This window comes from Rhincodon typus, chromosome 5 (genome assembly GCF_021869965.1).
Source record: "Rhincodon typus isolate 14 chromosome 5, sRhiTyp1.1, whole genome shotgun sequence".
NCBI classification, from domain to species: Eukaryota; Metazoa; Chordata; class Chondrichthyes; order Orectolobiformes; family Rhincodontidae; genus Rhincodon; species Rhincodon typus.
Window position 1 is genome coordinate 79712015 of NC_063336.1, and position 11616 is coordinate 79723630.

General features: G+C 38.5%; 1 protein-coding gene across 1 annotated transcript in view; it reads right to left on the reverse strand.

Annotated features, from left to right (window-relative positions):
* Nucleotides 1-11616, reverse strand: part of phf3 (PHD finger protein 3) — a 159899-nt gene that overhangs the window by 18166 nt on the left and 130117 nt on the right. The window contains exons 12-13 of the mRNA XM_048597075.1: nt 11446-11593; nt 10359-10448 (exon numbers count right to left, since the gene is read on the reverse strand). Of these exons, the coding sequence (XP_048453032.1) occupies nt 10359-10448; nt 11446-11593 (238 nt within the window). The remainder of the gene's footprint in view (nt 1-10358; nt 10449-11445; nt 11594-11616) is intronic.

The window sequence follows — 11616 nt, forward strand, 5'->3', positions numbered from 1 at the left end:
GGGGTGCAGGGTGGTGATGGTAGAGAAAAGACAGAGAGAGGGAGAAGTGTTTTCAGTTTGCTGACTGAAGGCTCCTGGCTGCTCTGTGCTTACAGGCTGGCAACAAACTGCAAGTCAACCAGAGAGCCAATATCAGGCAGTCTTTCCTGAACTTAGGGACTCCTGTGTGATTCTATCTCAAAGTAACAATCTCACCGTTTCGGAAAGCAACACTACCTGGTACAATTAAAAAACATGCATCACCTGATTTTTCTAAGTTACAAAACACTCCTGGTTTTTCAAATATATAGTAGCCTGATTTCCACTCCAGCTTTTGTCCAAAAAGGAGAAATAAATGGGCCCTTACAGATTCAGCTATTCAAGCATTTTCACTTTGATAAATTAAACACTTGCAACAACTAATATAAAGGAGAAAGCCATGCCACTCACCCATTTTTTTTTCATCCAATATTATCTGTGTAGAACAAGTGACAAATTCATAGACAAATTTTTAATACAGATGGTTTTAGGATTTTAAACAGGAGCGATGGAACTTTACAGCACAACTATGGGCTGGCCTTATGCCTTATACCTTATTGCTATAGGCTACAAGGTACAACTAAATTAGTTAGGGCTGCAATACAGCCAGCTGACAGTATGACTTTCAGGGGTCAGGTGGTATAAAGTAGCTTTTAAGCAGATTTAAAACTATACCCCTACTGCTTTTGAACTGCCTCTAAGCTCCTGAGCAGGTTTCTCCACAGCCATCATACAACAATCAAGCAAGGAGAGAAGCATGATTTGGCACGTATCTCAGCTGTTTTCAAAGAAAAAGCCTTCTTACAAACAAATTTAGCCAGATTTTAATGCACCTTCAATGTTAGCTCTTTCTTGTCTGTTACTTTTCCTGGATGTTCAAATTTAAAATTAACTGAAGTGACTTCTATAAATGAAGCTTCTGAATCTTCTGATTAACTTAACTATTAGCATTTTAAAATGGTTTGTATTTCTACAAGAATCAATTCAAAGTAACTATTTTCACTTTTACAAACTCATCAAATTTTCATCAAAATAGCCAAAGAGGTGATTTCCAATCTAACAAGTTAGTGTACAATCCAGAATCCATACTATCTTTGGCTTTTAATTTCGGTTACTTGTGGTTGGTTAAATCAAAGATGAGGGAGATGACTCTTAACATTGCTAAAGATGTTCTGGGATTTGAAAATGCTTCCCAAATTTGCCAAGGAAATTTAGAAAAAAAACAAAGGAAGGATATACTTTTAAAATTATCAAACACGCTAGAATTGGGTTTAACTAGGGTCAAGAGGAAAACTGAAGTTTTAAAGGAGTTAGTCAAGCATTTAGGTATACCAGAGAAACAGGAAAGTGCAGGGGAGTTAGAAAAAAATTAAATTACAAATAAGGCAACTGAAGTTAGAGAATGAAAGGGAATTGAAACAGTTTGAATTAAGGTTATAGCAGAGGAAAAACAAAAAGAAAAGAATGAATGTTCGCATTGGAAAAGATGGAAGTTGGAACTAGAAGCAAAAAGACTTCAAATGGCAGAAGGAAAAGTACAAGATAGAAATGAGGATAAGCAAACTCATCGTAGCCAACAGCCTGGTAGGGATATAAACAAATATGTCCAAACATTACCAAAGTTTGATGAAAAAGATGTAGAAGACTTTTTTATTCCCTTTGAGAAATTGGCTAGGCAGATGAATTGGCCAGAGACTGCGTGGGTAATGCTAATTCAGACCAAGTTGGTAGGGCAGGGCTAGAGAAGTGCTTGGAGCGCTGTCAGGAGACTGTGAAGAAGTGAAACAGGCTATTTTGAGTGTCCACGAATTGCTACCAGACAACAGTTCAGAAATATCAAGGAAGGAACCAGGTCAGACTTATTTCACATTTGAAAGAATTAAACTGAGCAACTTTGATAGATGGATGAGAGCATTAAAGATAGAAAAGACATAGGAGGATCTTAGAGATATTATTCTGTTGGAGGAGTTCAAAATTTCACGTCCAGAAGTGATAAGAACTCCTGCTGAGGAACAGAAAGTTCAAACAGCGAGAAGAGCTGCTGAGATGGCGGATGAATACGCACTAGCACATAAATCAAAATTTAGCTTCCGACAGCAATTTCATTCTGTAAGGGATAGAAATTGAGAAAAAGGGAGATCCTTCAATGAAAACTAAAAAGTAGGTCACACTGGGAACAGTTAACTACAGGAGAAAAAAAGAAACCCAAGAGGGTGAAAAGGAGGTGAAGGGCCTCAGGTGGTTTCACTGTAATGGAGTTGGACACAAAGTCACGGTGCCAGTGGTTTAAGGCAGGCACTGGGAAAAAGGAGGTAGCAAAAGAGGCTAAACCAGTGGGATTAGTTGGGGTAGGGAGGGAAATATCAAAAGAGGTCAAGGAGCTGCAGAAGAGTGCACAGCCTAGTCACGGGCTGGATAGTGATATGGTGCCTGATCTCTACAAAGACTTTATCTCTGTGGTAAAGGTTTATTCAGGAAGAACAGGGGAAGAAGGTAAAGAAGTCAAAATATCAAGAGATATGTGAGCTAACCAGTCTCTAATAGTAAGAGATGAAAGTATTTTCACTCCTTCAGAAATGTTATCCGAGAGAGTGGTAATCTGTGGAACAAATGGAAAGAGATTTAGCGTTCCCATGTCAGATCAGATTGGAAAGTCCAATCAAGACTGGGTGGCACTGGGAGTGACGGCCCTTGTAGTGGAGAAACCAAAAGGAAAACCTGGGATATGAGGAGTTAAAAGAAAAATATGCTGGAATTTTTCCAGACTGTGTGCTAACAAGATCCCACAGTCATAAGTTAAAACTAGACTGAAAAACCAAAGAGAGAGAGATGAAGGAATTGAAGTTCAGTTAGCTGACACCCTGTTTGATGAAATAGTAAAAGAAAATTTTGAACAGATAGAGGATCAGGCAGAGGATTTAGTTCTGAAAGATTAATGGAGTTAGAACAAAAAGGATTAGACAATAAAAGGTTTATATCATAAAGCCTACTCAGGAAAGGAATCAGAATGTATTCTCGAATACTATTATCTTAAGGATAGAACCCTAAGGCAAAAAATGGAGACCGCGGCAGGTTAGTGCAGAGGAGAAATGGTGTGGGGAGGGGATTGCACCACATTGTATACTACCGGCAACACAGACAGGAAGTATTGGGAGTAGCATATGAATTACCTGTAGGTGGTCATCTAGGAGTGAGGAAGACTCAGGATAAGACAAAGGCATTTCAATTGGCCTGGATTACACAAGGATGTGGTTGAATTTTTCTGTACCTGTCAGATGCGTCAAATTGTAGGAAAGCCACAAGCAGTAATAAGATCAGCACCTTTGATGCTATTCCCACATTTGAAGAACCTTTCACACGGGTTATGATTGATTGTGTAAACCCCCTTCCTAAAACCAAAAGTGGGAACCAGTATTTGCTAACCATAATGGATGTGTCTACCAGATTTCTGGAGGCAATTCCATTACGGAATGTCAAGGCAAAAATGGTTGTGGAGGAGTTGCTTGCTTTATTTACCCGTTATAGACTACCCAGGGAGATTCTGTCAGACCAAGGGTCCAATTTTACTGCCATACTATTTCAGGTGGTCATGGATAGTTTAGGCATCTAACACTTTAAATCAAGTGCATACCACCCTGAATCCCAGGGAGCACTGGAAAAGTGGCATCAGACCCTAAAGACAATGCTGAGGGCTTATTGGCACAATTACCCAAGTGATTGGGACAAAGGTATCCCATTCATATTATTTGTTATTAGAGATTCTCCAAATAAGTTGACTTAGTTTACTCTATTTGAATTGATATTTGGACACTAAGTAAGAGGGCCTTTAAAATTAATGACGGAAAAGTTGATAGGTCCGAAGTCAGAGATCTCACAGTTGGATTATGTATCTGAGGTCAGAGAAAGATTAAACAGAGTAGGTGAATTAGCTAGACAACATCTGAAGGTGGCACAGCATCTAACAAAGCAAGAAGCAGATAAGAAATCTAAAATTCGTACGTTTGACTGTGGGGATAAAGTATTAGTGACTGTTACCAGTTGTAGGAGATTCCTTCCAAGCATGGTTAGGTAGTGCCTATGAGATTGAGAAGTTGTTGAGTCGGGCGAATTATCTGGTAAAGATGCTGGATAGGAAAAAGCTTTAATCGGGTACATCACGTGAATATTCTGAAACCTTACTATGAAAGGACAGGGAACCGAAGAAACAGGTATTAGTTACTGCCCCTCAGAGTGAGGAACAAAATCCAAATTATCTGGATTTGAATGTGTCTAAAAATAAGTTAAATAATGAGTAAGTCCATGAAGAATGGGATAGGATAGTGAGCTCTCTCAGGAATGGAGAACTGAATTGAAAGGCTCGTAGCAGCAATGAGGACATATGTAGGAATAGAATGGGAAAGACTAATGTTATAGCACATGAGGTTGAAATAGGGAATGCTGTTCTGATAAAACAACAACACTAAAGTCTTAATCCTCTCAAAGCCACACAGGTACAGAACAAAGTGGAAGCGATGCTCGAAGAAGCATTGAGCTCAGTTAAAGAAAGTGGAGTTCACCGATTGTGTTGGTTCCCAATTCTGATTGTACTCAATGATTCTGCATGGATTATCAGAAGGTCAACGCCATAACTAAATCGGACTCGTACCCAATTCCAAGGCTGGAGTACTGTGTGGAAAAAGTTGGACAAGCCACTTACATCACAATTTTGGACTTACTTTGTGGTTACTGGAAAGTACCTTTGTCAGAGACAGCAAAAGAAGTTTCTGCGTTTGTAACCCCAAATGGGCTGTGTCAATTTAAAGTCATGCCCTTTGGAATGAAGAACACATCAGCCACATTTCAAAGACTTATGAACAGAGATATGGCAGGATTGGTTACTAAGTCATCTATATAGACGGCATAGTGATCTCAGCCATTCATGGAAAGATCACATGGTGCATTTGCTGGAGCTCTTTGAAAAACTACAGGAGGCAAAGCTCGTTATAAATTTAGCAAAAACTGAATTCAAAGGCAGAAGAGACGTTCTTGGGACAGAACATTGAACATGGAAGGATGACCCCGAGGAAGGTGAAGATGAAGGCCATCGAGGATGTTCCAAGACCATCCTTGAAGAAAGAGATGCTTCGATTTTTGGGACTGAGTGGATTCTACCGCAAGTTTGTAACAACTTAGTGTGGTGGCACTTGCTGATGGATTTGCTCAAGAAGAATGTGAAATTTTGGTGGACAGAACAATGCCAGGAGGCATTTCAGAATTTAAAAGCTGTATTAACCACCACACCGGTTTCAGCCATACCAAATTTCTTGAAATCCTTTAAAGTTGCTTTTGACAACAGTGTTGTAGGGGTTGGAGCTGTGTTGATGCAAGAGGATGATGATGGAATTGAAAAGCTAATTGGTTTTTTACAAAGAAATTCAATACCTACCAGAGAAAATACTCCACCATTGAAAAAGAGCAACTGAGTTTGGTACTGGCCTTACAACATTTTAATGTTTATGTTACAAACAATGTTTCGGAGACGGTTGTGCATACAGACCACAAATCTCACCTTTTTGGAAAGATTTAAGCACAAGAATACAAGACTATTTTGTTGGAGTCTTATATTACAGGCTTTTATTTACAGATTGTTTATGTTGCGGGTTGTAAAAATGTTAGTGCACATGCGTTATCTCATGTTTAAAAGAAAATGCGTAGACAAGATATAACATTGGATTGTACTGGTTCTATGTGTATAATGAATTACTATGAAAGGTGTAACTTTAGATTACTGACGTAGGTATCTCATGATAATGGTGTTAAGATTTTTTTTTAAAATGGAGCCATCTTTTCATAATGATGGTTTATGTTTTTTCTTAAGGGGGAAGGTGTTACAAAGTTGTGTAGAGTAATCATGAATTGGAAGGCAGGAGAATAGAATTTTTTTGTTAAAAAGTAAGGGAGAAGAGTGCATGGCTCCTTTAAAAGGTAAAGTGCTTTTCTGAGCTGACAGATTTATATAGAGGGAAAAAAAAGTGTACGTAGCTGAAGATGAACAACTAGTTCTGAAACTGAAACATGTATCAATTGGCTGTGTGACTGGAATCCTTAGGCTTCTTTTGATGTTTTGGCAACTAAATAGAATCAGCCAATTAATTTAAACCAAGCACTTAGCGATTGAAAGCCAATGGGATTTAAATCTGATTGTTTTGACAACCTCAGACCAATGCTATTATAAGAAAATTGATATGTCATCCAAGGTATATAAAGGAGAGAATTTTGAAAATCAGTGTGAGAGCAAACTGCCATCTGAGAAGTGTTTAGCTCTCACGAGAAATTGTTAAGCTCTCTAGGAAGGCATCATCTATCCATAAAAGGTACCCGCACTTATAGTTAACAGTCCTCACAGAAGACTTCACAGGAAACATCCTTGACACCCAGATCAGTGGAAGAAAGGTGTTTACGATTTGAGAACAGCAGAAAAAAAAAGTGTGTAGACTTTGAGAGATTAATTATTAATTTATTTGCTTATTACTTGGGTTTATCTCAGTGTGACTTGTGTTTACTAGGACAGCATACCTGAAGAATTTCAGGAATTGTTTGTTAAGGGGGAAATTGTTTGGTTTGTTAGTAATGCTGTTAATTTGTTCACTGTTAGGGTTAAATAAATAAATTGTTACTTGTTACTTGTAAAATGAGTATCAGGGATTTTCTTCCATTTAACCCCCCCTTCTCCTTAACACCAACAGATTAGGCAAGGAGGAGCGAGATTCTTTAGGTATTTCGGGTTTAAATATCAGAAGGGGACCTCTACTCCTGCCATAACAGACTGGAGGCTTGTGTTTCGATTTTAATTATCAGAGGGGTTTGACCTCCCATTCCTAATAGGGAATAAAAATAACTACCATTTCCATCTGAGATAACAAGCTGGATGAACACAGCAGGCCAAGCAGCAAAGGAGCAGGAAAGCTTCAGGGGTTTTCTTTTCTGGAGGAGGGTCTAGGCCCGAAACGTCAGCTTTCCTGCTCCTCTGATGCTGCTTGGCCTGCTGTGTTCATCCAGCTCTACACCTTGTTATCTCAGATTCTCCAGCATCTGCAGTTCCTACTATCTCTGATACCATTTCCATCTTTTTGGTATCAGTTCTCTCAAAATCAGGTAAAGCAATAATCTGCAATGTCACTATACCTGCAAAAGTGCAGAATTATTTGCTTCATTTCATTGATCAAATGTTCGGCATCTTCCTTGAATGACAACGTTCATCTAGTACCATTTTATGTCCAATAGCTTGCAGTTTTGTGTCATAATGACTCAAAATTGGTTTCAGACTAATGTAATCAATTTCACATTGAGTATTTCAGCCAATGAGGTTGGTAGTCAAGTGTACAGATTTACTGGGTGTTGTGCATACAGATTTGATCCCCAACCTCAGGGATGAACTAACGTGTGCTAAATACTAGTACAGTGCCATAGTGGTTGTATCTTTTAACTGGTATTCTAGCGGCCTAGAAAACTGAACCAGATATAAGAGCTCAGATTTCACCATGATAACTAGGGAATATAAATTCAGTTTAAAAAATAAATTGGAACTAAAATTCCAGCAACAGTAATGGCGATCTTAAGACTACTGGATTGTCATAAAAATGAAACTCATTTGGTTCAGCAATGTACTTCGGTAAAGGAGACCCTCCACTATTATCTAGTCTGGTTTCTGTGTTAGTCCAGATGCATTGCAATTTCTTTGATGCTTCCTAACCACCATGCAATGTCTAGCGACCCACCTCAGTTGTATTCAAGAAAATACTTATTCCAGTGAACAGAACTGTCCAAGTCCACGAGCACACAAACAGGCATATTCCAAGATCCAGGACCTCATGCTTGGAGATGCTCCAAGATGTGGGACAGAAGTTGTAAAGGCACAATGGGGAAAAGCCACTGTTTACTATTACTAACGTAATATACTGAGCAAAGGAAAACTGCAAAACTGTCTGGCTATGTGCACTTACTATCCAAAAATTACTTCCAGCAACTCTTCACAGTGCACAAATACATCGTGTAGCACTATAATTTCACCGTTTGTTTAAACATAAATCATTCTGCATGTGACTTGATCCAACCTGTTTAATACAGTAAGAAACAAATTCAGAATAAGTAGTTTGCTGGGAATTTGTACATGGTGTCAGTTCCTTCTCACATTATACCATATGCCTACAGCTCACTAGAGTCAAAAATAGTTATCCAATTATAGGTTTAGATCTCTTCTAAGAGATTATAGAAACAATAAACCTGCTCTCTCTTAAAAATTGGAATTCAAATTGCCGAGTGCATTCTTAAACTGCACTTTCTTCGCTTCCATAATTAATAACATTAGCCTCAATGTTGACTTGTAATTTAGTTTTATCTCGATCAATATTTCCTCTAACGTGAGCAGCCACTCAGACTCTACACACGTTTATTAGCATGCTAGTTTCTGCTTCAAGAAGCAACTACAATGTACGGAGCTCAAAAGTCTACATAGCAGGAAAAGAAATTACAGAGAATCTTGCTCTTCATTAACCTGGCTTCCAAAGTGAGAACAGAAGAGTTACATTGAACAGTTATAAATAACATACTTCAATACATTTTATTTTGGAGTTTGGATTTTGAAGTAATAGCATTTAAGTTTTGGTATGTATGAATCAGGGGTTTAATTTCTGCAGCCATGGAGTTCAAGTGTTTGCAGTGAGAGAGTTTTATGAATGGACAAAGTAAACATTGAACAGCAGTAGGCTGCTCTCTGTTAGAAGGATCAGGAATCAATTTTTTTTTGTTTTAGGGAAAACATCCATAGCTTGGAAAGTCTTTTGGTCACAGTTCACAAAACGCCTGATTGAAGTTCTTTAGAGAAAGGACGTAATTCAGAAAGTTAGCAAATAGATTACCTCTGCGTGAGGGTTTTAGACTAAAGTTCCACACTAGACATGTTTGATTGAGACCTTGAAGGGATTATTCAAAGTTGAGAAAGACTAAGTTCAGCGACGTGAATACTCAAGGAGGCACCAAACAAACTCTTAAGGCTGGGAATTGAAAGCAACAATGAAGTCAAACCCTACAAACACGGCAAACAAGGGAATTCTCTGACGTTAATAGAGTCACAAAGTCTACAAAACGGGAAAAGGCCTTCCAGCCAATCAAGACTGTGCCAGTCAAAAACTAGCACCCAACTATTCTAATTCCATTTTCCCACACTTGGCCCATAGACTTGTATGCCACGTATTGCAAGTGCACATCTAATTACTTCTTAAATATTGAGGGTTTCTACCTTTACCACCCTCGCAGGTAGCAGCTTCAAGATTCCCACCACTCTTTGGGTGGGAAAGGTTCACCTCACATCCCCTATCCCTTACATTACATCTAATTCCTCTCCCTATTGATAGTTTTGTCCTAGCTTTGCAGCATGATAATTTTACATATCTCAATCATGTCTTCCCTCAGTCTCCTCTGTCCAAGGAAAACAACTCCAGAATGTTCAATTTCTGAAGGGTCCCAACTCATAACGTCAACTTTCCTGCTCCTCTGCTGCTGCCTGACCTTGTTCCTCCGGCTCCACACCATGATGTCTCCACCTATAATGTGGACTTGAAGACTACACAATATTCTCTAGTCGTGGCCTGACCAACATTTTATACAGTTCCAACATACCCTCTCTGCTCTTGAACTCAATGCTTCGGCTAATAAAGGCCCAGTATCCCATAACCCCTTTTATTAAGTTTGAGATGCCATGTTTGGTTACTGTGAAGAGGTGGTGTTGGAATAGATAGTGTATTTTTACTGTTTCAAAATCTTTCAAACAGTGCTGTATGCAAATAGTTTGGTCTATTCTATTTTGTTTCAAATTCTTTTGTATAACAAACTTCCATTTCAGATCTACACCATTGCATGCTTGTGTTTCAGTGAAAGATCACCTTATTAAATATAAAAAATGAATTCTATCCATCTAGATTTCAGACTGGGATCTGACTTGTCCAGTAATACCATCAGCTGGAATCATAACAGTAATAAACTCAGTATATTTTGCATATTAGTGCTCATGACACAGCTTTTGTGATGGAAGGGAATATTAAGAAGTTCAGATGTGGAAGCCAGTGTATCCTGTCCAATCTGCCATCCAATATAATTAATGGATGGAAAATCCTACTCTTCACCCAAATTCCAAAACATGAGCACTGATTCATAAATCTACCTTTTTAAATGTTGACATATAAGCCAACTGTTAAAGGAGATATCAACTACTACATTAATAAAAGATCCATGGAACCCACACATCAATATTTTAGACAATTACAATCCAGACTAGAACATTGAAGTCTATTTTCAAAGCATACCTTAGTTCCTGAAGCTTTTATCTTGTCCACGTAATCCCAAACCATTTGAGGAGGAATCCTACCTCCAACTTGTATGGTATCTGGTAAATCCTTTAGGAAGGGAAGATGTCACAGTGTGTTAATTAAACAATGTATACAGTAGATGTTCAAATTTGTTTATTCTCTAAGCCCCTGTAATTCCCTTCAGCTCCTACAACATTTTTCTACCAGAAAGTACAATATTCATCGGTTACTAGAACAGGGCTTTCCAAACTGTGATTTGCAAGCTTTAATGGGGTCATCAGCTGTGGGACAGCACTGGTTCTCATGGTGCTTTTACCGAGTGCTGAAAGCGGTGTTGTTCCTTTAACTTCTCACAGTATTTTTTGCGCATGTAGCCTAGCAGGCCAATTTTTGAGGCCTGGTTACTGTCTTGCAAAATCCTCATGAAAAGTGGATGCTTTTTACTTAAAACACTGTATTAAACAGCATTGCTATCAATGTTACAGGTCTCACCTCCTCCCTCCATAATCCCTGGTGTCACTGGTCCCTCAACACCTCCCCTATCACTTCCACTGATTCCACAACTGTAACAAGTCCACCTGACCAGAGCAATTTTCAGGTGCCAAAATGAGCCAAACCTGTCTTCAATAAATTCCATAAGGTGGCAATGAAGAGGGTATGTTTTGGCTATAATGAACGCCAACCCCTCCAAACAACCTCACAATTGAAACTCTCATATGGTCATAAGAATGAGGCACATACAAACAATTGCCACTTCGCATCTGCACTCCAGCAATAAGTCATCACCTTCTGAAAAGTGAAAATTGATGAAAAACACAATGACTACAGTTTGCAGTAACAAGCTGTATCTACTATTCACCTTACGAACAAAAGTAAAATTTAACAGAAGTTTTCATTTTATAAATACAAAAATGAAAGCCATTTTTGTTATACAAAATAATAAAGTTGGACAAAGCAATACAATGGTTTCTGAGCTGTACTTTGTCATAGACAGAACAATGAATACGCACATACTTTGAAACATTGCAAAACAAAATCTTAACTGCACTTGTAAAATTAAAGTGGTACAAGATGAGAATAGCACCTCTGTTAAGTGATCTGCTGAGCCAGAGACTGGATAGGCTTTGGTAACAAATTTTGCCACACTGGGCATGTTGATAAATCCCTTCCAGAGAGAATCTAGTCGAGCTAGAAATCTTGATTCACCTTCTGTGATATCATATGCATCTGACCTGAATTTAAAACAAAAACACAA